This window comes from Phytophthora ramorum (assembly GCF_020800215.1).
Source record: "Phytophthora ramorum isolate Pr-102 chromosome Unknown Phyram_PR-102_s0005, whole genome shotgun sequence".
In the NCBI taxonomy this organism is placed as follows: domain Eukaryota; phylum Oomycota; class Peronosporomycetes; order Peronosporales; family Peronosporaceae; genus Phytophthora; species Phytophthora ramorum.
In genome coordinates, this window is record NW_027150651.1 from 1,005,680 (window position 1) to 1,028,150 (window position 22,471).

General features: G+C 54.7%; 8 protein-coding genes across 9 annotated transcripts; 4 read left to right on the forward strand and 4 right to left on the reverse strand.

The window, feature by feature from the left end:
* Nucleotides 1–30: 30 nt before the first annotated feature.
* On the forward strand, nt 31–654 carry KRP23_6012 (uncharacterized protein; the record flags this gene model as incomplete). The annotated part of the gene is made up of 1 exon (XM_067891148.1): nt 31–654. The coding sequence occupies one exon, from the start codon at nt 31–33 to the stop codon at nt 652–654; it is 624 nt and encodes a 207-aa protein (XP_067745531.1).
* Nucleotides 655–1,270: 616 nt separating this feature from the next.
* On the forward strand, nt 1,271–2,787 carry KRP23_6013 (Sel1-repeat-containing protein YbeQ; the record flags this gene model as incomplete). The annotated part of the gene is made up of 5 exons (XM_067891149.1): nt 1,271–1,909; nt 1,988–2,149; nt 2,223–2,340; nt 2,404–2,594; nt 2,662–2,787. The coding sequence occupies 5 exons, from the start codon at nt 1,271–1,273 to the stop codon at nt 2,785–2,787; spliced, it is 1,236 nt and encodes a 411-aa protein (XP_067745532.1).
* Nucleotides 2,788–4,013: 1,226 nt separating this feature from the next.
* On the reverse strand, nt 4,014–6,028 carry KRP23_6014 (the record flags this gene model as incomplete). 2 transcript variants are annotated; one of them, XM_067891150.1, is made up of 3 exons in its annotated part: nt 4,014–5,120; nt 5,345–5,779; nt 5,852–6,028. In XM_067891150.1, the coding sequence occupies 3 exons, from the start codon at nt 6,026–6,028 to the stop codon at nt 4,014–4,016; spliced, it is 1,719 nt and encodes a 572-aa protein (XP_067745533.1). The 2 variants fall into 2 exon arrangements, with proteins under 2 accessions (XP_067745533.1, XP_067745534.1); XM_067891151.1 differs by lacking the exon at nt 4,014–5,120 and adding an exon at nt 5,194–5,211.
* A 225-nt stretch (nt 6,029–6,253) lies between these two features.
* KRP23_6015 (uncharacterized protein) lies at nt 6,254–6,595 on the reverse strand (the record flags this gene model as incomplete). The annotated part of the gene is made up of 1 exon (XM_067891152.1): nt 6,254–6,595. The coding sequence occupies one exon, from the start codon at nt 6,593–6,595 to the stop codon at nt 6,254–6,256; it is 342 nt and encodes a 113-aa protein (XP_067745535.1).
* Nucleotides 6,596–6,798: 203 nt separating this feature from the next.
* Nucleotides 6,799–7,937, forward strand: KRP23_6016 (putative ankyrin repeat protein; the record flags this gene model as incomplete). The annotated part of the gene is made up of 6 exons (XM_067891153.1): nt 6,799–6,930; nt 6,992–7,093; nt 7,164–7,289; nt 7,367–7,465; nt 7,572–7,775; nt 7,869–7,937. 6 exons carry the CDS (start codon nt 6,799–6,801, stop codon nt 7,935–7,937), a joined length of 732 nt encoding a protein of 243 aa, XP_067745536.1.
* Nucleotides 7,938–8,133: 196 nt separating this feature from the next.
* On the reverse strand, nt 8,134–9,060 carry KRP23_6017 (putative RING finger protein; the record flags this gene model as incomplete). Its single annotated transcript, XM_067891154.1, has 1 exon — nt 8,134–9,060. One exon carries the CDS (start codon nt 9,058–9,060, stop codon nt 8,134–8,136), a length of 927 nt encoding a protein of 308 aa, XP_067745537.1.
* A 639-nt stretch (nt 9,061–9,699) lies between these two features.
* Nucleotides 9,700–10,134, forward strand: KRP23_6018 (uncharacterized protein; the record flags this gene model as incomplete). Its single annotated transcript, XM_067891155.1, has 2 exons — nt 9,700–9,919; nt 9,998–10,134. 2 exons carry the CDS (start codon nt 9,700–9,702, stop codon nt 10,132–10,134), a joined length of 357 nt encoding a protein of 118 aa, XP_067745538.1.
* Nucleotides 10,135–10,493: 359 nt separating this feature from the next.
* On the reverse strand, nt 10,494–13,219 carry KRP23_6019 (Dynein regulatory complex subunit 7; the record flags this gene model as incomplete). Its single annotated transcript, XM_067891156.1, has 3 exons — nt 10,494–10,880; nt 10,944–11,117; nt 11,186–13,219. 3 exons carry the CDS (start codon nt 13,217–13,219, stop codon nt 10,494–10,496), a joined length of 2,595 nt encoding a protein of 864 aa, XP_067745539.1.
* Nucleotides 13,220–22,471: the final 9,252 nt, after the last annotated feature.

Genomic DNA, 22,471 nt, shown 5'->3' on the forward strand with positions numbered 1-22,471 from the left:
CAACCGTTTTTTCCATCACAAGCACTGACGATGGCTGGACGAGGACGCGGACGCGCCAATACGCTGCCAGCGTGGATGACCAAGCAGGGGCTCAATGGGCCGCCGCCTCCGGGACCCGCTCCAGGATCGCGGCCACCTCCGTCGGCCGGCGCGGGGCCCCCGCCCCCGCCACCGGGGCGCAACGGACAGTTCGACGATGCGCCGGAGTCTCGTGCGCCAATGATCAGCAACATGGGTGAACCCTCGGGCGGCAAACGGCGCTCGCGCTCCCGGGACCGCGGAAACAATCGCAATGGTGGTGATTTCAGAGGCCCACCACCTCCCCAGCAGCGACCCCGTTCGCGCTCCCGTGAGCGTGGAGGACGCGACGTGAGGAGCTACGATAACGGAGGTGATCGACGTGGAGACTCGTACCGACGCGATCCACCTCGCGGACGCTCACGCTCGCGGTCCCGTGAACGCCGGGACTATCGCGCATACTCACGACGTGATGACCGCTATGAAGACCGCGGGTACTCGGCGCGCGGACCGAGAGACGCACGCCCTCCCGTGCGCAGAGACGACGAGGCCTTGGAGCGCGGCTACCGACGCCCGGTATCCAATGGACATGACGACCGCACGTCCCGCAGATACGTGTCGGACTACCAGCCATAGACGATGAGAAGCTGCTGGCGAGGTTGACCCATTCTCACCGTGTTGAAGATGATGCAAGTTTTAATCAAGATTTTGCGTTTGACGGGCATTTCTTGGGCAAGTGGGAAGATGGGGTACTATAGTAGCAGGGAGGCTAGTGATAAAATTAAACTCGCGTCTATCTCGAGTTGCTTCAAGCCATATTTGCAGTCTCTGCGTTGGTGTCTTGGTTGAAGTTGTCGTGCAGGTGAACATGGCGAGTGATCTGAGCTCTGTTGCGGCGACGTTGCCTGGTTTAACACCTGCCGCGATGTCGCCAACTGGAACTGCAATCGAAAATGTGACGAGCCAGGACGATGCAACAGCCAAGAAAGCTGAAGCCCATTCGAACACAAAGTTGCAGCCTGCGCGAGAGCCCAAACTGCTTTTCGCTGTTGCGAAGAATGTGGTGAATGCATCAAACGCTACACGCTCGAGGAAACAGCCTGTTGTTGGCGGCAAGAGCCCAGTGACTTCGACTGGAGAAGGTAATGGCAGCATGCGGACTATGTTCGGAATAATCAAGCGGGCACAAGCCAGCAAACCAGAGCTGCTAGCCGAACAGACTTCTCAGTCACAACAGCAAAAACCACAGCAAATGCAAGACGGTCTTAAACAACAACCAGCTAATCAAGAAGCGAAGGAAATACAAGACCAGAAACCCGCGTCTGCATCTTTCGAGGCGGATTGCACAGATTCGGACGAAGGGGGGCACGGCTTCGTGGACACCGTACGAGAGACTTTAGAGAAACTTGTAACTCAACTGGACGGTGTGGACCCCCGCAAGCTGCTCGCAGTGAGACTAGGAGGTGAGCTACGTGGCTTGCTCGGGAAGGCGCAGGATGAGTTTGCGGCGTATGAAGATGAATTCGTCGAGCACGCGTCCAATGAAGGCGTCTCAGTGGCATTGCAGAACTTCTCGGCATCATTAAACCAAGTGTCTGCTATCGCCGAGCGTCTGCGCACTGCCAAATTCTTGCTTAACCGAACATTTAAGCGGGAAGTGCTATTTGCCTTTCAGGAGATTAACTCCTACTACACCTCCCTCTTTATGGAGCTATCCATGGCGATTGCTCGTCGATCAGGCATCGATTTACCGTTACCAGCACCGACACCACCGCCAGAGCCAGTGGAGATTCCAGGCCCGTCAGGAGACGAAGTCTGCTTGGAAGCACATCAGTACTTTTTCGGTCACGGCGTCGCCAAAAATCTTCAAAGAGCAATTGAGCTTTACAAGGTACCATGCGTCCTCTTGTTGCCACTGAAGGCGAATTTGCCATCTCACATGTTGGTTGTGTTTCACACCGAAATGTAGCAAGCTGCTGACCTCGGTTGTGCGCCAGCAATGACATGCTTGGGCCAAATGCACTTCACTGGCAAAGGAATAGAGAAGGACATTCTGATCGCGGAGAAATGGTTTGAGCGTGCATCGTCTGGAGGCGAGATCGAAGCTTGTCACCAGCTAGGCCTCCTGATGGTAAGATAGTAACTGTCCTCACTTGTCAAGCTTGGCATTGTCTGATGGCATCAACGTTGTGACTTTCGTGCAGTGTGAGAAAGCAGCTCATTTGAAAGACACCCGGCAGTCGGATGAACTTCTTGCTGTTGCACACATTCGTTTCGCCCAGGCAGCGGGGCAAGGACACCGTGATGCCCAGTTCGAACTTGGTAACACTCACGCGAGTACTCCTTGCGCAAATGTAGCTCCTGACTGATATCCCTGTTGAACAGGGTATTTCCATGAATATGGTCGAGGCGGGTGCGAATCAAACGAGAAGGAAGCGGCAACGTGGTACGGAAAAGCTGCTGACCAAGGTCATACTGGCGCTGAAGCAAGTCTCGGACGCCTATTTCTCGTCGGAACGCAAATTCAGCAGGATGTCGCTAAGGCCGTTCATTTCCTTCAGCGTGCAGCTGCCAAGGTGTGCTTTGACACTCTTGTCTTGTTGTGATAATTTCTTGAGACTGAGCTGTGGCGTGAAACTACAGAGTGATTCGAGCGCCCAGACACGACTGGGCTTGCTTTTCACTACCGGAAATGGTGTCAAACAGGACATGGAGCGTGGCGTGGCATTTCTTCAAAGTGTGCGTCCCTCAAACACGATGGCTGCTTAATTGCTTGAGATGACAAATCTATGAACTTCGCATTTCAGGCTGTTGATTCAGGAAGCAGTGTGGCCATGACGCGTCTCGCAAACTTGCTCCTGCTCCACATGCCACCGACAGGCACTGAATCGACCCCAAAATCATTTTCTGCCCAATTTCAAGACCGCGAGGAATCCCACGATAAAGCTCTTCGCTTACTTCTGAACGCTGGAAATGGTGGACACACTGACGCTTATTTTGCGCTTGGGAAATTGCTGGAGACGTCGTCACTTCTCCAAGATCGAGCTGCTGCTCTTCGCTTCTACAGTAAAGCGGCCACAGCACTCACGGTAAGGAATCATGTTTCAATGGGATGACACCTCGCGACAGTCTGACGCAATCTTCCGATTTATCCCCACTAGCCCCACACAAAAGCTGCCAAACGCGTCGCCGCTATGCGATATTCAGGCATTGGTTGCTCCATCGACAAGTCAAAGGCCCAACGCTTTTACGCAATAGCAGCACATGCAGGAGACGCAGAAGCCTTGAACTCTTTAGGTACGGCAACTGTCCTCCGTTCACTGTGTTATGTCGTTCACCATTGCAAACTTGACCGACGGATGCAGGGTTGATGTACGAAGAAGGCGATGGCTGCGACCTGAATTTCGTGAAAGCTGCTGAGTGCTACCGCAGTGCCGCGAATCTGGATAGCCCACACGCGCACTTCAATTTGGGATGCTTGTTATCGCATGGCAAAGGCGTTCCACGCAACGCGGATGCTGCCCAAGCCCATTTTCGGAAGGTGCGTCGTCGCGAAAGATCAGGCTGGCCTGCGATTAGATCGAACTCACCATACTCTGCACGTTGACCGTTTGAAGGCCACGGAGCTCGGCTACTCACTAGCCGAGCAATTCATACTGAATGAAGCACAATAAGTCTTGACTGGAGCTGTGAACGGCTCCTCATATTTGTGTGCATACAGCTGTCCGAAGATACGAAGCAAAATGAAGAAGACACGTGAATTTATTATGAAGGTAGAATGCAGGAAGTGCTTGTGCAAAAGCACATAGCACACGAAGCAGTCACATGCAGCACGTACATACTTCCCTGTAGGATGCCAAAGATCTCGCACAATGATGCTGGGCCCGTCCACGACCTGAGCAAACAGTCAACATCTTTTCTTCAGCTGCATCGTTTCACGCTTCTTAATCTTCAGTAGCAACGTGCTGTCGACTGAGCGACACCAATACACTTGGCTAAGCAAGCTCCCGGCGCGCATACTTGCCCTCGTCCATATACTCGACAGCCACAGTTCTGTTAGAGAACCCGCGGCCGTGAAGTTCCGTTGCCGCGCTCTGTGCTGACTGCACTTCGCCGAACTCAACAAAGACCTTGCCGACAGCACTGGGAATGCCGTCACGCGGGCGTGGCAGAAGCAGTGAGGGAACAGCGCCAAAACGCTCGCACTCGCCCTTTATGTCATCCAAGATATCAGCATACTCCTCCTCGTCCTCCAGCTCTTCCGGAGTAACCATGTTGAGCAGCACAATCACACGAGACGGAGTGCCAAGGGGCACACTCGGGATGCCTGCCAAACTCATTGCCTGCATTGCAGCGCGCGAGGGATCTAGACCCATTTCCAAGCCCGTGTTCACTGTACCTGCTGCGCTCGCCACGGCCTTCGCGTTCTCCTGTGACATCGCGCGGCGCACGGTTAACGTCTTGTCGCCGAGTCGCATGTCATTTAGTCCGATGCATGCAGCATCCGTCACATTAATGTCCATGTATTCGCAGAATCCGTAGCCCTTCGATAGGTTAGAGCTGACCTCCTTGACAAGGTGGAATGAGCGCAGCGGGCCAAACGCTTGCAGCAACTCCTTCACCTGCTCTTCATTGAGGTGGTACGGCAAACCACCGATGAAAATCTTACCCGGGCCATCGCTCACAGTCGTCGACACGATGCCCAGCGCCGCCAGATTGAGTTGTGGGATCGGCCCCAAGTCCTTAGGAACAGTAGCCGGGTTGTAGTCGTTAGGACGACGAATCTTCAAAGGCTGGCCGTTGTAAGCCACACCGTCAAGGTTCATGCAGGCAGTCGTAAGTTCAATGGTGCGCAGCTCAACGAAGGCAAAGTGACGCTCGCGGTTGATGTAGACAGACACCACAGAGCCGCCTTCCTGCTTCTCACCCAGCGCACGGTCAATGACATCATTAAAGAACGCGGTGATCTCCGGCTCGGCAATTTCGCCGATGCCACCGACATACAGTCGGCGTGCGTGCCGCGTTTGCTGCGACTGCCCAGGGAACCCATATCCTGTGCTAGCCTGGTGCGAATGGTTGTACATCGGAGCCGGTGGGGCATTCTGAACAAGTGAGTCACACATAAAATCAGGTTAGCGGAGATGCGAGGGTTAGCATGATCGAATCCAGCACCGCTCAGAAAGCGTAGCAAAGCTGCCAGGCAAGTACCACAACGGACAGACAACGGACAACGAAAACACAGATTTCGTGTCAGCCGTTGCATCTCTCCGTGCTGTTGGTTGCTGTCCTCGATTCGAGGCAAAAAGTTGATCAAACGATGACTCACCCCGGTGGACATCGACGGCGATGAAGTCTGCGGCGGACCAAACGACGCCGGGCCGACTGAGCCGGACAGCGCCGCCATGTTCTGCTGCAGAATGGCCTGCGCCGCATAAGCAGCGGCGTTCTCCTCCGTGACGCCAGGCGGCCGCACGTCAAAGTTGGATTTCTTGCGGCGCCGAACAATACGCGACGACGAGCGCGAGCGACTGCGTCTGGACGCGCGGCGCTCCGAACGTTCCCCGGACGAACGGCGTTCGCGGTCTCGGCTGCGGCTGCGGTGGTCTCGGGACGAGCGATGGCGGGATGAGCGGCGTTCCCGACTGCGGCTGCGGTCCCGGCGGTGCGTGGAGCGACTGCGACTGCGGCGACTGCTGCGGTGCGAGCCGCGGCGGCGGTCGTCACCCGCGTTCACAGGCGGTCGGCCGCCGTTCGAAGGCTCCTGCAACAATGCAAATGTTATAAGTTCAAGTGTAAATAATAAACAACAAAAGGAAATTGTATAAAATTGTACCGGTGCGTTGGCGAACTGCGCCGGCGCTGGCGGCGGCATCTGGAGATGCGCGGGAGGGGGAGGGTACGCGCTGCTGCGGGACGGTGGCGGGGGTTGCGCGGGGCCTCCTGCTTGTTGCTGCTGCTGTTGGTTCTTCATCCACGCGGGCAGCGTGAGCTCTCGTCCGCGCCCGGCCATAGTGCTGCTCTCAGTGTCTCGATCTACTGCTTGTCCACCACTGGCCGCCCCGCGGTACTTTAGTCGTATGTTGTACACCAGTTAGTGGAATAAAGAGGTTGTCTTTTCTATCTGGCTGTGTAATAAATCTTGAACATTATACAGACACTGTTGCACACAGTTTACATCATGAAATTCGATTAACAGCTTAAAGAGGGATCAAATCTCGCAAGTTGAAGCCGCTGCTTACGCGCCGCCACAGTCGCGCATGACCTGCTGCGCGATGGCCAGCGTGTTGGCGTCACTGCCGGACGGCACCTGACTGTCCCACGTGCAGGCAGGCATCTTCTTGAGCTGCGCCACAGCGCGTACACAGACTTCTTGGCTGCAGAACTCACTCGCTTGGTCCGTCAGGAGCCACTTGGTGGGAGCGAAGAGCAGCGGCGCCACGCAGTCCCGGAGCGAGTCTGCAACGCCGCCTTGGTTCATGTTCAGGAACATTCGCAGCTGGTTGAAGCCATCGCAAGTTCCAGCGACGTGCGTAGCTGTCGCCATGACCAGCAGCGCTATCAGGACTCGAGTCGGCATCGTGGAGTCGCGCGACAATTCGGAAATGGTGGACGCCATCGTACAAAGGCCATGTCTACTGGTCAATTCCCGTCATAAAACTGTCAGGACAGTAGATAAATACATGTCATGCTGGCAACTACCAGCAGCAGCAAGTTGAGCGACCTTTCATGGTGCATATCAATTGCTGGATCTTGCTTTCCAAGAGTCACTAGCTGAGGACGATGAGTGCGAACCGAGTGGTTTCCAGACAGACAGAGGAGCTGTTCCGCGCCAGCGAGAATGGTGATACCCAGGTGGTGACAGACCTTGTGCAGGACGCTCAAGTGGACATCAACTGGCACTGCTCGCTGTCGGTACGAGATTTAGTATTTCCAAGAACGCGGTGTTGTGCTTTAAACTTTGATGAATATGCAGTATGGAGCCACGCCACTGCTTGCTGCCATTTCTAGTGGCCACCAAGAGATCGTTCAAATTCTGCTGACCGCTGGAGCGGAATTGGGAGTGCTGAAGACCCCCGTACGTTTAATGCTGTCTGCGTCTACGTGGACATGTAGTGTCGTGCTAACTGCTGCGCAATTGCATACAGGACCGCAATAGCCCTCTCCACGAGGCTGCTTTCAGAGGAGATCCGACCATTTTGCAACTTGTCCTGAGCAGAGTTCTCGAGAGACCAAGTGAGGAGTCTGCTCAGCTGATCAACTTGCAGAACCAGGTAACGAGCGATTCATGTTGTTTTTGTTGCTGGGTGAACCATATCGTTTCTATTTTTCTAACATCAAGGCTATCTAGTTTGGAAACACACCACTGCACAATGCATCTCGAGCAGGAAGCCCAGGATGCGTCACTCATTTAATCCAGGCCGGTGCGAAGACCTCTATCAAGAATGTCGTAAGTTCCAGCTCTGTACGGCATGTATTACGAAGTACCTCATTAAGTTTGTGTTTTATCCATAACGCGTGCTAATAATCGTGCTACTTTGTTGTCGGTGGTACAGAATGGTTCCACTGCTCTGCACCACGCATGCTACAGTGAACAAGCGAATCTGGAGGTGGTTCAGCTCCTGGTCGAGGCTGGATCCGACGTTAACGCTACTGATGAACAGGGACATTCGTCGTTGATAGTTGCTGCCAAAACGAACCAAACAGAGGCAATTGATTTTCTTCGTAAGCACGGAGCCGACATCACTCTCCAGAACTTGGTACTCATGTACATTTCATACTTATCTAACAAAGTGGCATGGTGCATCTAGTCTCACACATTTTTGCTGTTAACGCCACCTTGCTTGTAACAGTTCGGAGAAAACGCTCTACATTTCGCGGAGCTTCGGAACAACACAAAAGCTATCCACTTATTGGAGTAGTACAATAGGGCAGCTACATAGCTACCTGCTCACGAATGGTTTATGCAGAAGACGCAGCAATACTCCATGTTTTGTGCCCAGCCCAATGTTTCTGTTGATATATTCACAGATCTATCACTACCGAGACACTTTTGGAAGTCACCCAGCCATCGCGTAAAAAAACAATGTGAATGTCAATATCATGTGCGCACTTTGCTTACGAGATTCGGCGCGACGATGAGAGCGCAGAATGGGGGGCGGAGATATGCCCGCGGCACACGGGGCAGTCTAAACGCGCGTGAAGCCACATGCAAATGCACGTGTCGTGGAAGCGATGCCCACACGGTAGGTCAACACCGCATGCTCGCCCGCGGTCTGCCGACTCCTCCGGAAACGTGTTCATGTTTGACATGCAAATAGTGCAGTTCGTGTCAGTGCTCGCATGCCCCCCGTCGTTGCTATCAACACGGCGTAGAGAACGAATCACGTCTACTGCATCGCCGTCATGCGGGTACTGCATTTCAGTCAGCTCCTCGGTCGCGCGTAGAATCTCGCGGAGAGCTTCACATTCGTGCATCCACTGCGCGTGATTGCTCAGCATTTCAAAGAGCTTCTCGAAGAAAAGCTTGATGGTATCACACTTCCGCTCTTTGTGTCCTGGGTTGATCGCGCTCCAGCGCTTGACGGCAGACCACGCGCGCATGTCATCCTTGAGCTGTATGCACATTGCGCAGCACTTCTTCACTCCATTGCGTTCTCCCTGGCGGTTAGCTCGGTAGCGTTTCTTCACCAGTTGATGCATTTGCAGCTCAAACTTTCGAATGTCCAATAGCGCCACACCGAATCCCCAGCTCTGACAAGGCATTGTTTTCTCGCGCTTCATCTCGACGAAAAAGCGAGCGCGTAGTTTGCTTTTCGTGTGCGCGACTGAGACGTCGACGGAGACATCTCGTAGACCCGCGGCTCGTGGGATGTCAGCGAGCTCACGTACGCGTTTGCTGACGATAGTACGCTTGCCAAAGCCACTCGGTGTGGTTGGTGCAGAACGGTTGTAATTGTCGTTGGAGCGGTGGTAGCTCTCAGCCAGTGAAGCGCCTGACGAAAACACGACAGCGACGTCTTCTTGCTGTCGTATAGCTACCATCGGCGGAGGGTGTGCTTGATGCCGAGAAATATGGCAAATGCGTGACCTCGATGGAAAAAGCACACGCCTTGGGTAATAGCTCTGCGTATCTCTACGTTTGCTGCCATCTGGGCAATTCAAGTAGGTTTGGGAGAGCTCGCACGGCAACCACCTGAACTTTGCAAGCGCAAGCACATGCCCTATCCTAGGAATGGAATGTCGCCGCAGATGGAAAAGTCTGAATGCCGATGTTTCCATGTCATCTGGAGACTAACAGCGCGGCTAGTCAAGACGAGACGCGCCTGCCCTGCTTGGCCGACTCGAGCGCGCACTGCGTGGCGGACGGACTGCTGACGATCACCACCAGGTCGTAGACCGCCACCTACGGCTTGAGTGTCTGCGCCGAGGAAAGCAGGCGCCACCGGCTGCAGAGTACGCGTCCACCATTTTAATGCTGAACAAACCGCGTTGCACGATTGGCTGAAAAGCCGTTATATGATTGCGAGTGGTGTAATGTACACACTGCTCCCTTGCTATTGGCCAATATCCTGCAATATAGGAGGACCAGTCATTCGCGGCCATTTGCGGCATCCGTTCGTTGGCAGACTGACTTCCGCTCCCGAGCTTAAACCGATTCAGTTCTATCTTTCCTGACGCACCATGTCCTTCGCCGATCTCAGCAAGACCCAGCGCGACGAGTTCGCCGCCTCCCTGGCCATCCTGGCGCTCTACGACGCCGGCGTCGAGGTGACGGCTGACGCTCTGTCCAAGACCTTCGCGGCCTCGGGCAACGACGTGGCCGCCTACGTGGCGCCGCTCTTCGCCGACCTGCTGGCCCGTGGCCTGGACGTCGAGAAGTTCCTCGCTGGTCCTTCGGCTGGTGCGTTCTCCCTCTATCATTTAATAATCGGACCTTCAATAGTCAATGCTAACTGTTTGAGATGCTGATGCATTGCAGGTGGCGCCCCTGCTGCGGGTGCGGCTGCCGCCGGTGGCGAGGCTGCCGCCAAGGTGGAGGAGAAGGCCGTTGAGGAGGAGGAGGAAGTCGACATGGGCGGCGGCATGGACATGTTCGGCGGAGACGAGGACTACTAAGCGTCGTCTTCTGCCTCTTTCGTGCATAACTCAAGTGTGTCAATTGACGCATTGAGCTGCTCGGAGACTACCATGCTTTAGAGTCCGTTGCACCATTTTTTGTATCTTGGTGCAAGGGGTTTATCAGCTTCCGTCGGGGATTTGTGAATCAGCTACTCGGAACGTTCGCGGCTGAGCATCGGAGCGAGAAGCGTGGGAAGACTCTGTTAGGTCTCTTTATAGTGTAAGGACTTGCTGTGCTTCCCTGCCTCCCCTGTAAAACGCGAATAAAACGAAGAGCTTCCACAAGGAACTACTGCTACCTCAACACATGCTCAAGCCCGGTCTTCATTCGGTTTGTGCGTGCTTTGCTTCGTCCTCTATCGGTGCAGTACACGCAGTCGAGGGTCACCGTGCAGACGCTTATCCATCTCGGCGTACTTCTGCAGCGCCGTCTCCTCGTGACTTGCCAGTCGCTGCTCCAAAATCTGGATGCGAAACATGGTCTCGCTGCAGAAACGCTCGAACTCCTCGTCGGTGCCCTGGTCGTGCTCTCGCTGACTGCGCTGGAAGGCAGCTTGGCGCTTGGCGAGCAGCGTGTTCTCCTTATCGAGGCGTCCTTGGATGATATTCGCACGCTCCAGCAGCCGTTCCTTCAGGTTGCGCAGACACATATCGCGCACGGTCTGAGCGTCCTCCTTGGAGAGATCACCGGACGCGTGAATGCTCTGCAAGAATGGACTGAGATAGTCCACTTCGTTCTTTGCCTGCCAATTTGAAGAAGGTGAGGTGGTGAATAACGCGGTGAGTGGAGAACGAACACAGCGTACGCTTTTGTCGAGTTCCTTGGCATCCTCCTTGTCTTTTGCTTGCGCCTCGTCCTCGTTACTGTCAAAGAAGCTGATCTCTAAGGCAATCGCCATTTCCTCACGCTTTCGGATCTTCAGGATGTCCTGCGTTTCAATGTCCGAATGACGCACCGCGCTGTAGCAGTCCTTCTCCATCTAAACATGCAGCAAGCAACCCACGATTATCAACAAGCAGCTCGCACAGTAAATTAACGCAAAAGTACCTGCAGAGACGCTCGAAGCTCATTTTCCAGTACGGATAGCTTCGGCTTCTTCGCGGTTGGATCTGCCATTACGACCTCAACAGGAACGTTTGGAGCCTTGAAATACACACGCGAGCCTGCTGTAATCTTTCCGGTCGCGTAATGGAAGTAGACGCGGATGGAGCCTTCGTGGACGTTGTACGCCCGCTTACGCTGGTCTTCATCAGCCACCAGCGCAGAATTCCGTGCAAACTTCTCCTTCATCTTCTTGATTGCAATCTCACCAGCAGGACCACCAGGCAACACATAGGGATTCTTCGAGTCTACTTCGTCCTTGTCCGTGGCGAGTATCACGGATCTGAAGATAAGAAAGTCGTCGCGACCGTCGAAGTGCTCCACAACGCGCTTTTGAATTTCCTCTTCGCGTTTCACTAAACCGTCGGGGCGAGCGCTCGTGTAGAATTGCAATTCACGGCGATATCCGATCCATTCGGTACGGGATTTCAACGCCTCTGGAATCCGACCCGGCACAAAGCTCTCCTCAAACTTGCCTTCAAATGGAAAACGTGTACGGGACTCGAGTCGATCCTTCCTGTTCTTGAAGTACTCGCGAATCTCAAAAGGTAGAGTGCATCCGACGTCGCGGAAGATAGTAACCCGCGCAATTAAGCCTTGCTCATGTGTGTTCTCGGCAAACTCCTCTACTTTAGCGCAATGATAAAGCGTAACATGCTGACAATCCTTCACAAAACGCTTCTTGTACGTCGCACGGTCGATATGAAGCTTGATCACCCAAGATGGCGGAATATCGAGGATGAGATCATCATCTTCGGTAGCATCTACGCCGTGCTGATTGTCGTTTTCCGTGCTCAGCATCTTGAGATCATCTGATAGATCCACGCCCCCCTTTGCGCCTTGATCAGCTTCTTTCGCCGATTTGCGTTCTGCAGCAGACAAGAAGACGTATTCCCAATCGGTGGGATTGGAGAGGTCGAAAAGCGTAAGACGCACGGGTTGTTGCTGCATGTTCACCCAATAGTTCTCATGATTCCACACACTTTCAATGGTAGTGTAGGGCGAGTCTTGGAGCGAGTAGCTGCGTCCGGTCGACGGCTCAAGGTAAAAATGTTCTGAGACTTCGCGCTTTCCTGCTCGGATAAGTACCCACGCGTGTGCTCGCTTGCCCTCAAGCGGATCCTCGTCATCATCATTATCTCCGTAACCAAAGTCCAAGACTCGGCGTGCCTTCTCAAGTCGTTCTTTCTCCGCCTGCTCCTGTCTCTCCAAATACTTGCTTGTGAATGTCGTGCGGCTGACCAATTTGGGCTCACTAGACCCCTTATTGTCAGAAGCCCCGGCAGGTCCTTTGGATGGATCGGACATCATTTCACGTTCATGAGCCTTCTTCAGTTCTTCCTCAACCGGTAAAACGGGCAATGGTGCCTTGCTTTGATCCAAAAGACATAACCATCGAGGTGCAATTCCATTCACGACGTAGGCATCATATCCTGCGCCAATGAGGAAAGACGCTAAGAGTGTGGCCACATCAAAACTATCCCCAGATCTCCATTTCAGTGTGAATGACGGTGATGGTAGACACACCGGAGGGATCGTCGGGTTTGCAAGCGGTTCGTACTCGACAACCCCCGCCAGGAAACGTGCCAGCGCATGGCAATCGTAAAGATCTCGATACGGGAGGAGAGTCGGCCGGATCGTGGTGCATACAAACTTGGGCACGCCCTTTTCGTTCGGCGGGTGCAGATACAGCGGTCGCCGCTTGGGGAACATGCGCTCAAATTGTCTATGAAAGCCAGCAATATATTCGAGACAGAGCTGTTCCTTCGGCGTATTGCTAGAATACGACGGCAAATCTGTCGGCTCGACCGTGTCGTCCACCAGACGTCTTTGCTTGGTACTGACGACGCCAGCCATCGTGAACTGCCGCGCTGCAATCGCTGCATCCTCGTCGGACTGGTTTACGACGTCTAGCCGCTCGTTGAAGTTGTGGTCGCCTCCATTCGCATCCTTCGCGTCCGCTTTCATATCAAGCACCATGCTCTTCGTCTGCTAGAGATCGCGGACTGATGAACCGGCGGCTGCGTATTGAACCGACCCTTCCTTAGGCCACCCAGTCCGCGTTAGTGTGACCGGTCGTTGAAGAAATCACAAATACGACAACCGTTTGGGACTCATTGTGCGCTACTTTTTGAGAAAAAAAGAAGTACATATCGAAAAGTAATAGGCAACCCGGAGCCGCCTCCCCGGGAGAGTACGCAGGTCGATAACAAGTCGAGAGTTGTAAATGGTTTATAGGCATCCGAGACAGGTGGAAGTAAAATAGATGGATTGGTGAAGCAGAATGCACTAAGTAGTTACATGACACGCTGGTTCCTTTGAACTCAAGTCGTCAACATGGTACACCTAGCTGAAGGTCGGTGAAGCGTTTGAATTTAACGACGTCTTCTTCTTCAGGACAGTTCGTTTTCCCATCCCATTCTTCCCAGATGCGAACAGTGGCTAAGTCACGATCAGTGTCCGCTTTGCATTCTTCGTAGGTGTTCTCGTATAGCTAAGCAAAAATACAAAAAACAGTAGTAGCATCGTAGCAGTGAAGGTGCCAGGACTTTCGACCTGCGAACACAGTACCTTTGCAACGTCAAAGTGGCCGGAGTGCAAATCAAAACGGTTAACGTCAAAATCTCAACTATCCAAATATCACAAGAAGTCTATTGTGAATTTTTAATCCAGAGCAAAGTGGGTTTTGTCCAGTTCAAATGGTTCTCAGGGTCATGTAAGGCATGCAATTTTCAGCTGCCTTCTCGGGAAGTTGCATGCGTCGCTCTTGCATTTGTCCGCGAGTAGCACCCAGCATCTCGTCATGACTGAGAGCTAAGTAGCTCTTGATCTTGGCCTTCAAGACACTAAAGAAGCCTAGCCAAGGCACACCATTCAGAGTAAGTAAACAACAGCAGAACGCACTAGGGCAGGCTTACCTTCAACGGGGTTACACATTGGTGAGTAAGGACCTAGGCGCAGCAGCACCAAGTCGCTGCGCTGTCGCAGTAGGTCCTCAGTTTGGCTGTGCGCTGGCGCTTTGTCCAGTACAATGATGATCGGCTTACCCGAAAAGTCAGTTTGGCATGTCTCATGCGCTTTCACAGTGGCGTAATTAGCGTCAACGAAGGCTGCATTAGTCTCCATCTTGATGCTTCCACGTTGGGTAGCGTAGTGCACGAGACCAATCTCCGTCGACACAGCGCACTGCACCTGAAGATTCTTGCCCTTGGACGCTGGCAGTTTCACCACCGCGCGCTCACCTTGCAGCGCCCTCCCTTGCAGCTGCTTGCACTACAGGTTAAAGTTCGTTTCATCAAAATACACAATAAAAGAACCCTCACGCTCATGCCTAAGCAGCGTTTCGGCAAACACGCGCCGCTTTTCGATGTTCGATCCACTATTACATGTAACCGGATCAATCCGCGTCTGCATATACCCATGCCATACAGAAATCATCAGTAAGAGCAATAGAAATAACAGGATAGGAAATATTACCTGCTTCAGAGTGTATAGCTTGCCACACAGCTTCTGGCTGATTAGGGACGTGCTCACGCTGACGCCAAAGTCGAAAACGACCATACGCTGCAGCTGCACGAGAGTGTACAGACAGTTCTCCTCTATGTAGTCTACCAGCGCCGCCTCGACCTTTGGCGTGCACTTCACGTTAGAAGCGCGAGCCCCTCCCCCTCGCTTTAATCTCTGGTGATCCACTGGTGACAATGCGGCGGGCGGTGGTGGGCGGGATGTCGTTGTGGTGGGCCACGAGAAGCCAGTCGTGCCTTTGTTTGAAGGCGTTAAGTACGCGAGTGCGCGCTGCCAACGTGTGCCGTGGCTCGCATGACATTCTGGGCGCAAAATGAGCTCTGGAGTGCCGTCACAATCAGCACTTTGTGCTTATGTCCACAGCCAACCACATTGCATTGGACAGCAGTCCTTTACTCTAAACTCATTTTTAAAAAAAATGATTTCAAAAAAATGACAGCTACTTCAGCTACTTCACACCACTTTGCATTGTAGTGTTACCACTTTGAAGTGGCAAAGGTGTAGAACTCAGAACATTACAAAAAGGAAGTGCTATACGTGGGCAAGTTTAGGACTCGAGTGTAAAGTAACTCGTAAGCTGCCAGATAGCCCAGTTTATTGCGATATAGTCGGTTCACCTAACGAGTGCCTTACAACTATTACGAGTATCCTCGCTTCGAACTGTCCAGATACCAACACATTACATGTATTGTCGACCTTCTGCTTGACAATTACCGCGTGACTGGTGCAAATGCTCTCCACTTTGCCGTGTGCACACTAGTCTTGTATTCCTCTGCAAAGCCGCTAAATGTTACCCGCAGCACCTTTCTCGGTGATGTTCGCTGCGTCAAACACGACCACGTAGCCGCCTCTCTGTTCATCTTCCCCAGCGAACCAGCGCTGTTGTAGGCAGTGTACAAGAATCCCTCTGCGATATTGCTCTGCATGGAGCAAGTTTATATTCTTCGACGAAATCTCGAAGCTGGACGCGATCGGCGCATTCAGGAACGTCTCACGACGATTCTTGACGATGTAACCCTCATCGCCCTTCACGGCTATATCAGCACCATGTTATAGGCCATCACGTGTATGATTTGATGGCAACAGAGTCCCCCCCCCCTCCCGTTTGGGGCCATCAAGAATAGCCACCATGCCATCTCGGAGTTCATGCGGTGGGAGAGCAATAGAGGTGGTAATTATGCAAAGCGCACTGGCAAGAATTCAAGTGGTATTTGTTGTTGTGTGCGTGGTGCTTCTGTTGCTGCTGCTACGTCGGTCAAGACCCCTGCTGGTACTGAAATGGAGTGGGTCCTTGTTTGGCGAGTGACGTGCATGTATGCAACAACCGCTCAGTTCTGTACAATATCCGGAGGGATCAAGTGCACTTCTCCCTGGGATACGAAGGAAATACAAGGGAGGATGTTGGTGACGTCACTCTGCGGGTGATGAGCAACAAGTCGCCGCATACTGAACTGATGTTGCCCTTCACGAATGTGTTGCTCTCTCCGGAAGCGCCGGACAACTTGCTGAACCAGGACATACTGGAGAACGATGGACTGTGAAGTATGGATTTATCAACTCATCGCGTGTGTGTTGGCTACGTAAAGAGCATGTTGAGCTGCTGTTGGCAGAGACTAACCGTCGATACCGCTTAAAGGCGACGGTAGCGGCAGTGTATACGGTGCAGAGTGAAGTTCGACAGCAGACAAGTAAAAGTGACTCAAGAGTACTTTTGAAGCGCAAGAAGGATGGTGGTTCTTCACTTGAACGCTGGCATTTACGTCTGGGTCACCTCAACCGCCCGCCCTGCAGCGGATGGTGCGAGACGAGGTCGCTACCGGCATGAAGGCTGAGCTGTCTGAGGACATGAACTCGCCGTGTTGGTCGTGTAGAGCGGCAAAGATGATCCGCATATCGTACAAGAAGACAGTGACTTGTCGAATTCCAGAAGCTCATGAGTGACATGTGCCACGTGAAAGAGGTCACTTACGATGGCTATGAGCACTTTCAGTTGATACAGGATGAGGCTAGTCGCTATCTCTGGGGCTTTATGTTATATCGAAAGGAGAATTCTTCTGGTGTGGATCTGGCTCACTTGACGTGGGTGATAGCGCAGGTAAATAAGGTGGAGGTGTTCAACTCGGACCAAGACAAGGAGCTCTTCAACAACAAGTTGAAGACGTTCCTCCAGGGCAACGGGATCGAGTACACCACGACGAACACATACAGTCCGGAAGAGAACGGGTTGGTGGAGAGAATGAACGGAGTGGTGCCTCTCGTGTTCGATGCTTGCCGACTGCGGCCAATATGCCGTGGTTGCTTTGGGGTGAAGCATTCGAGTTGGCTATTGAAGTGATGAACATCAGCGGAAACAATGTGATACTACATACTTTCGCCGCTTCGGAGAGCGGCCGGATATGACATCGTTGCAGATATGGGGCTGCATAGCTTTCATCTTCACGCCCAAGGTGTTGCGCAAGAGCAAGCTGGAAAACCCTGGGAAGCCGGGGTTGTTTGTAGGGTACGCGAAACATTCAGAGAGCTGTCACATCCTGAACTTGATTACGGGTAACATTGTGGAAGTTTGCTCAGTCGAGTTTGAAGAAGACTGGACTGTGGAAACTTTGTATGCGATCAAGTTACTCTCAAACCGCTATGGTCGAGGACGGCATGCGTTGCCTCAGATCATACCCTACGTACGACTACCGGTTATGCATCAAAAGACTTCTGGCGTGAAGCGCTGCTCTCATGATGATTGCACGGGCCCTTCAAAGCGTCAGTGTTGTGAAATTCACGCTAGCTGTGGTTGTCCTGCTGATGAAAGAAATGAATCTGCTGCTTTGGCAACGTCAGGTGCGCCTGGTTGCTGGCTGATAACGAGGCAAGAGGTTCCGACGGGAGGCAACGGCCAGATCTCCGCCGGATCGACAGGCTTCGCCTTCAGTGGGAGACCACGATAGCGGTTACTTCGCAGGCAATGAAACTGATGCTGGTAATGTCGATCGATATGAGGGGGGTGTTAGCTTTGGAGACCCGGCCGATCTGCTGGATCGCATCACGTCGTACGAGGGCTTTGTGGATACGAACAGTGAAGACGACGACGAAGCCGATGTGTGAAGAGATGAAGCCTCGCGCGCAGCAACATCGTTTCGCCGTTCGTCACGTGTTCGTCGTCCCAATGTCCGACTGCAGGACTATGAAGTGAAATTCCCGCGAGTCTAGTGGCGCAAGCTGTGAACTTGATCATGGAGCCACAGAGTATTCAGGAGGCTCTTCAAGCACTTGCTGCTGACAAGTGGAAGGAAGCTTTGGAGAAGGAGTGCTCTGACTTGATACGCAACAACACGTGGGAACTGGTGGAGCGCCCAAAGGGGAAGAAGATTCTGACTAGCAAGTGGATCTTCGTGAGGAAACAGAACCCGAAGGGACAGGTGATGCGCCACCACACGCGCATTACGATCAAAGGCTGCCAGCAGCAGTACGGGGTGGATTGTTTTGGGAGACGTATACTCCGGTGGTCTTGTACGAAGCAGTCAAGTTGTTGTTGTTGTTAGCATTGCATTACGGTCTGTTGTGCAAGCACATTGATTTTGTCACGGCATTCTTGAACGGCCCGATCGGGGACGACGTAGAGATTTACATGGAAATGCCGGAGTATTTCGACAACGGCTGCGGTCGCGCGTGTAGGCTACTAAGGAGTCTATATGGGGTCTGGTTCGAGGGTGGCGTCCTCTCTGATCGTTTGATTGTCTTCCACCACGACAGCCGTTGTTGCTGCCCCCGCTGGCACTGTTGTTGTTCTCGGCGTCTTCATCGCTGAAGTCGTCGTTCAGTCCATCCGTTCCCGCTGCTGCTATCGACACTCCGCTGGTGACGGAGGCCTCCTTCTCGCCTGGGGTTCCGTCACCAGTATTCAGTTGAAGGCGTTTCTCGGTTGACGCGTACGCTTTGGTGTCGTTTCCACCGACGAGCGTTGTGTCATCATGCCTACCCAATCGTCGTGAAGCGCATGCTGATCGTGCTGCCATCGTCTTCTGTTCTTCTCACGTGCTGCTCAGTTCTTGCTCAATATACCCCTTCTGCTCACTCCGCTCCGTTCTTCACTAACCAACTAACTAACCAACTAACTAACTAATTAACTAACTAACTCACTCACTCATTCACTCACTCTCGTCCGTTCCGTTCCGTTCATCCCTCTTTTCTTCTGTCGTTCGGTGGCCGGCGCACGTACCACTGGGCCAAGCTTCAATTAGAAGGCCCCTGTATGACCTGCTTTGTTCGTCAGTTCGCTCCGGCGAATGTTGTTGCTACGCCTATACCCGTATAATACTTCTTTGATCCGACACTAAATCTTCGGATAGGTGTAGGGTAAGTGAACGTTGGCAAGATTGCAATTTTCGTATCATATGATTTTCAAACATCTGTTTTGATGAAAAACTCGTCAAAATGAAAAATGATTGTCAGCATCGTGTTCTGGAGAAGGGTTATACCCCGGAAGCGAACCCGAGCCCACAAAGCACCCACACACAACGGCTTGCACGCGTGCATACGCACATGCATACACACATGCATACACACATGCATACACGCGTTCCCAAGTAAATAACGTCAAACGAAAACGAGTGGCTACATATATTTGGTCAGTGTCAAGCAGCGACGAGATCACATCTTGTCTATCTGGGACTTGGCCAACTTGCGTATCTATCATATCAGTGCTCCTTTTCCCCCAGTACAGCGTCGCTGTCCTCGTCGTGAGCGAGTTATGCTCGCCATTGCACTTAGTGAATGGTGGTGACAGCCGCAATATTGGTACACTAGTCGTACAGTCGGATAAAAGAAGTAGTTGTTTTCACTGGTGCAATTCGCTGTGATTTAGTTGGCTGGTGGGCGATGTCGGATATAAGAAGTTGTCGGATCAAAGAACTATTATACGGTACGTTACTTCGAGACTGTTCCTAGACAGGAAATGGTGGCGGTTGGTAACAACAGCGTGCCTGCCACTAGCTAAACTACTGCTGCGCACAAAATATGTAGGCGGACTTGCCAGTTGCTTCCTTGTGTCGTCGCAGGTGTAAAGTCCGGCCCGAAGCCCTCACAGCGGCCGCGTCGGGGCTAAACGACCGGGGGCTAATCTACCCTCCCTTAAGCTACGTGCGCTATGAGCGGACTAAAGATACCGCGCAGGCTCTGTATACCCACACTCACACTTCGAGAGACTTCAACAACAGACCCTCAAGGTCGTACAGCTGTACGCTTCAACGTATTTGTAGCGCGGCCCCCACCCGTCCAGCGTGTTTGGTGGCACAGGCCGCTGGACGAGGTCGGGCGTGGTGGCGACGGCGGCAGTGACATCGGCCAGCGGCCGGCGTGCCGCGCGGCTTCGAAGGTGGCGGGCGTGTACCTCGTTGTGCACATGCAGATGCGACCGTTGGCGACCGTTGGCGATGGTTGGCGATGGGTTGGCGATGGGCTGGCGTATTCGTTCGGCCGGCAGCGTGTTTGGTGGCACAGGCCGCTGGACGAGGTCGGGCGTGGTGGCGACGGCGGCAGTGACATCGGCCAGCGGCCGGCGTGCCCGCGCGGCTTCGAAGGTGGCGGGCGTGTACCTCGTTGTGCACATGCAGATGCGACCGTTGGCGACCGTTGGCGATGGGTTGGCGATGGGCTGGCGTATTCGTTCGGCCGGCAGCGTGTTTGGTGGCACAGGCCGCTGGACGAGGTCGGGCGTGGTGGCGACGGCGGCAGTGACATCGGCCAGCGGCCGGCGTGCCGCGCGGCTTCGAAGGTGGCGGGCGTGTACCTCGTTGTGCACATGCAGATGCGACCGTTGGCGACCGTTGGCGATGGGCTGGCGTATTCGTTCGGCCGGCAGCGTGTTTGGTGGCACAGGCCGCTGGACGAGGTCGGGCGTGGTGGCGACGGCGGCAGTGACATCGGCCAGCGGCCGGCGTGCCGCGCGGCTTCGAAGGTGGCGGGCGTGTACCTCGTTGTGCACATGCAGATGCGACCGTTGGCGACCGTTGGCGACCGTTGGCGACCGTTGGCGACCGTTGGCGATGGGCTGGCGTATTCGTTCGGCCGGCAGCGTGTTTGGTGGCACAGGCCGCTGGACGAGGTCGGGCGTGGTGGCGACGGCGGCAGTGACATCGGCCAGCGGCCGGCGTGCCGCGCGGCTTCGAAGGTGGCGGGCGTGTACCTCGTTGTGCACATGCAGATGCGACCGTTGGCGATGGGTTGGCGATGGGCTGGCGTATTCGTTCGGCCGGCAGCGTGTTTGGTGGCACAGGCCGCTGGACGAGGTCGGGCGTGGTGGCGACGGCGGCAGCGACATCGGCCAGCGGCCGGCGTGCCGCGCGGCTTCGAAGGTGGCGGGCGTGTACCTCGTTGTGCACATGCAGATGCGACCGTTGGCGACCGTTGGCGATGGGTTGGCGACCGTTGGCGATGGGTTGGCGATGGGCTGGCGTATTCGTTCGGCCGGCAGCGTGTTTGGTGGCACAGGCCGCTGGACGAGGTCGGGCGTGGTGGCGACGGCGGCAGCGACATCGGCCAGCGGCCGGCGTGCCGCGCGGCTTCGAAGGTGGCGGGCGTGTACCTCGTTGTGCACATGCAGATGCGACCGTTGGCGACCGTTGGCGATGGGTTGGCGACCGTTGGCGATGGGTTGGCGATGGGCTGGCGTATTCGTTCGGCCGGCAGCGTGTTTGGTGGCACCGGCCGCTGGACGAGGTCGGGCGTGGTGGCGACGGCGGCAGTGACATCGGCCAGCGGCCGGCGTGCCGCGCGGCTTCGAAGGTGGCGGGCGTGTACCTCGTTGTGCACATGCAGATGCGACCGTTGGCGACCGTTGGCGATGGGCTGGCGTATTCGTTCGGCCGGCAGCGTGTTTGGTGGCACAGGCCGCTGGACGAGGTCGGGCGTGGTGGCGACGGCGGCAGCGACATCGGCCAGCGGCCGGCGTGCCGCGCGGCTTCGAAGGTGGCGGGCGTGTACCTCGTTGTGCACATGCAGATGCGACCGTTGGCGACCGTTGGCGATGGGTTGGCGACCGTTGGCGATGGGTTGGCGACCGTTGGCGATGGGCTGGCGTATTCGTTCGGCCGGCAGCGTGTTTGGTGGCACCGGCCGCTGGACGAGGTCGGGCGTGGTGGCGACGGCGGCAGCGACATCGGCCAGCGGCCGGCGTGCCGCGCGGCTTCGAAGGTGGCGGGCGTGTACCTCGTTGTGCACATGCAGATGCGACCGTTGGCGACCGTTGGCGATGGGTTGGCGACCGTTGGCGATGGGTTGGCGATGGGCTGGCGTATTCGTTCGGCCGGCAGCGTGTTTGGTGGCACCGGCCGCTGGACGAGGTCGGGCGTGGTGGCGACGGCGGCAGTGACATCGGCCAGCGGCCGGCGTGCCGCGCGGCTTCGAAGGTGGCGGGCGTGTACCTCGTTGTGCACATGCAGATGCGACCGTTGGCGACCGTTGGCGACCGTTGGCGATGGGTTGGCGATGGGCTGGCGTATTCGTTCGGCCGGCAGCGTGTTTGGTGGCACCGGCCGCTGGACGAGGTCGGGCGTGGTGGCGACGGCGGCAGCGACATCGGCCAGCGGCCGGCGTGCCGCGCGGCTTCGAAGGTGGCGGGCATGTACCTCGTTGTGCACATGCAGATGCGACCGTTGGCGACCGTTGGCGACCGTTGGCGATGGGTTGGCGATGGGTTGGCGATGGGCTGGCGTATTC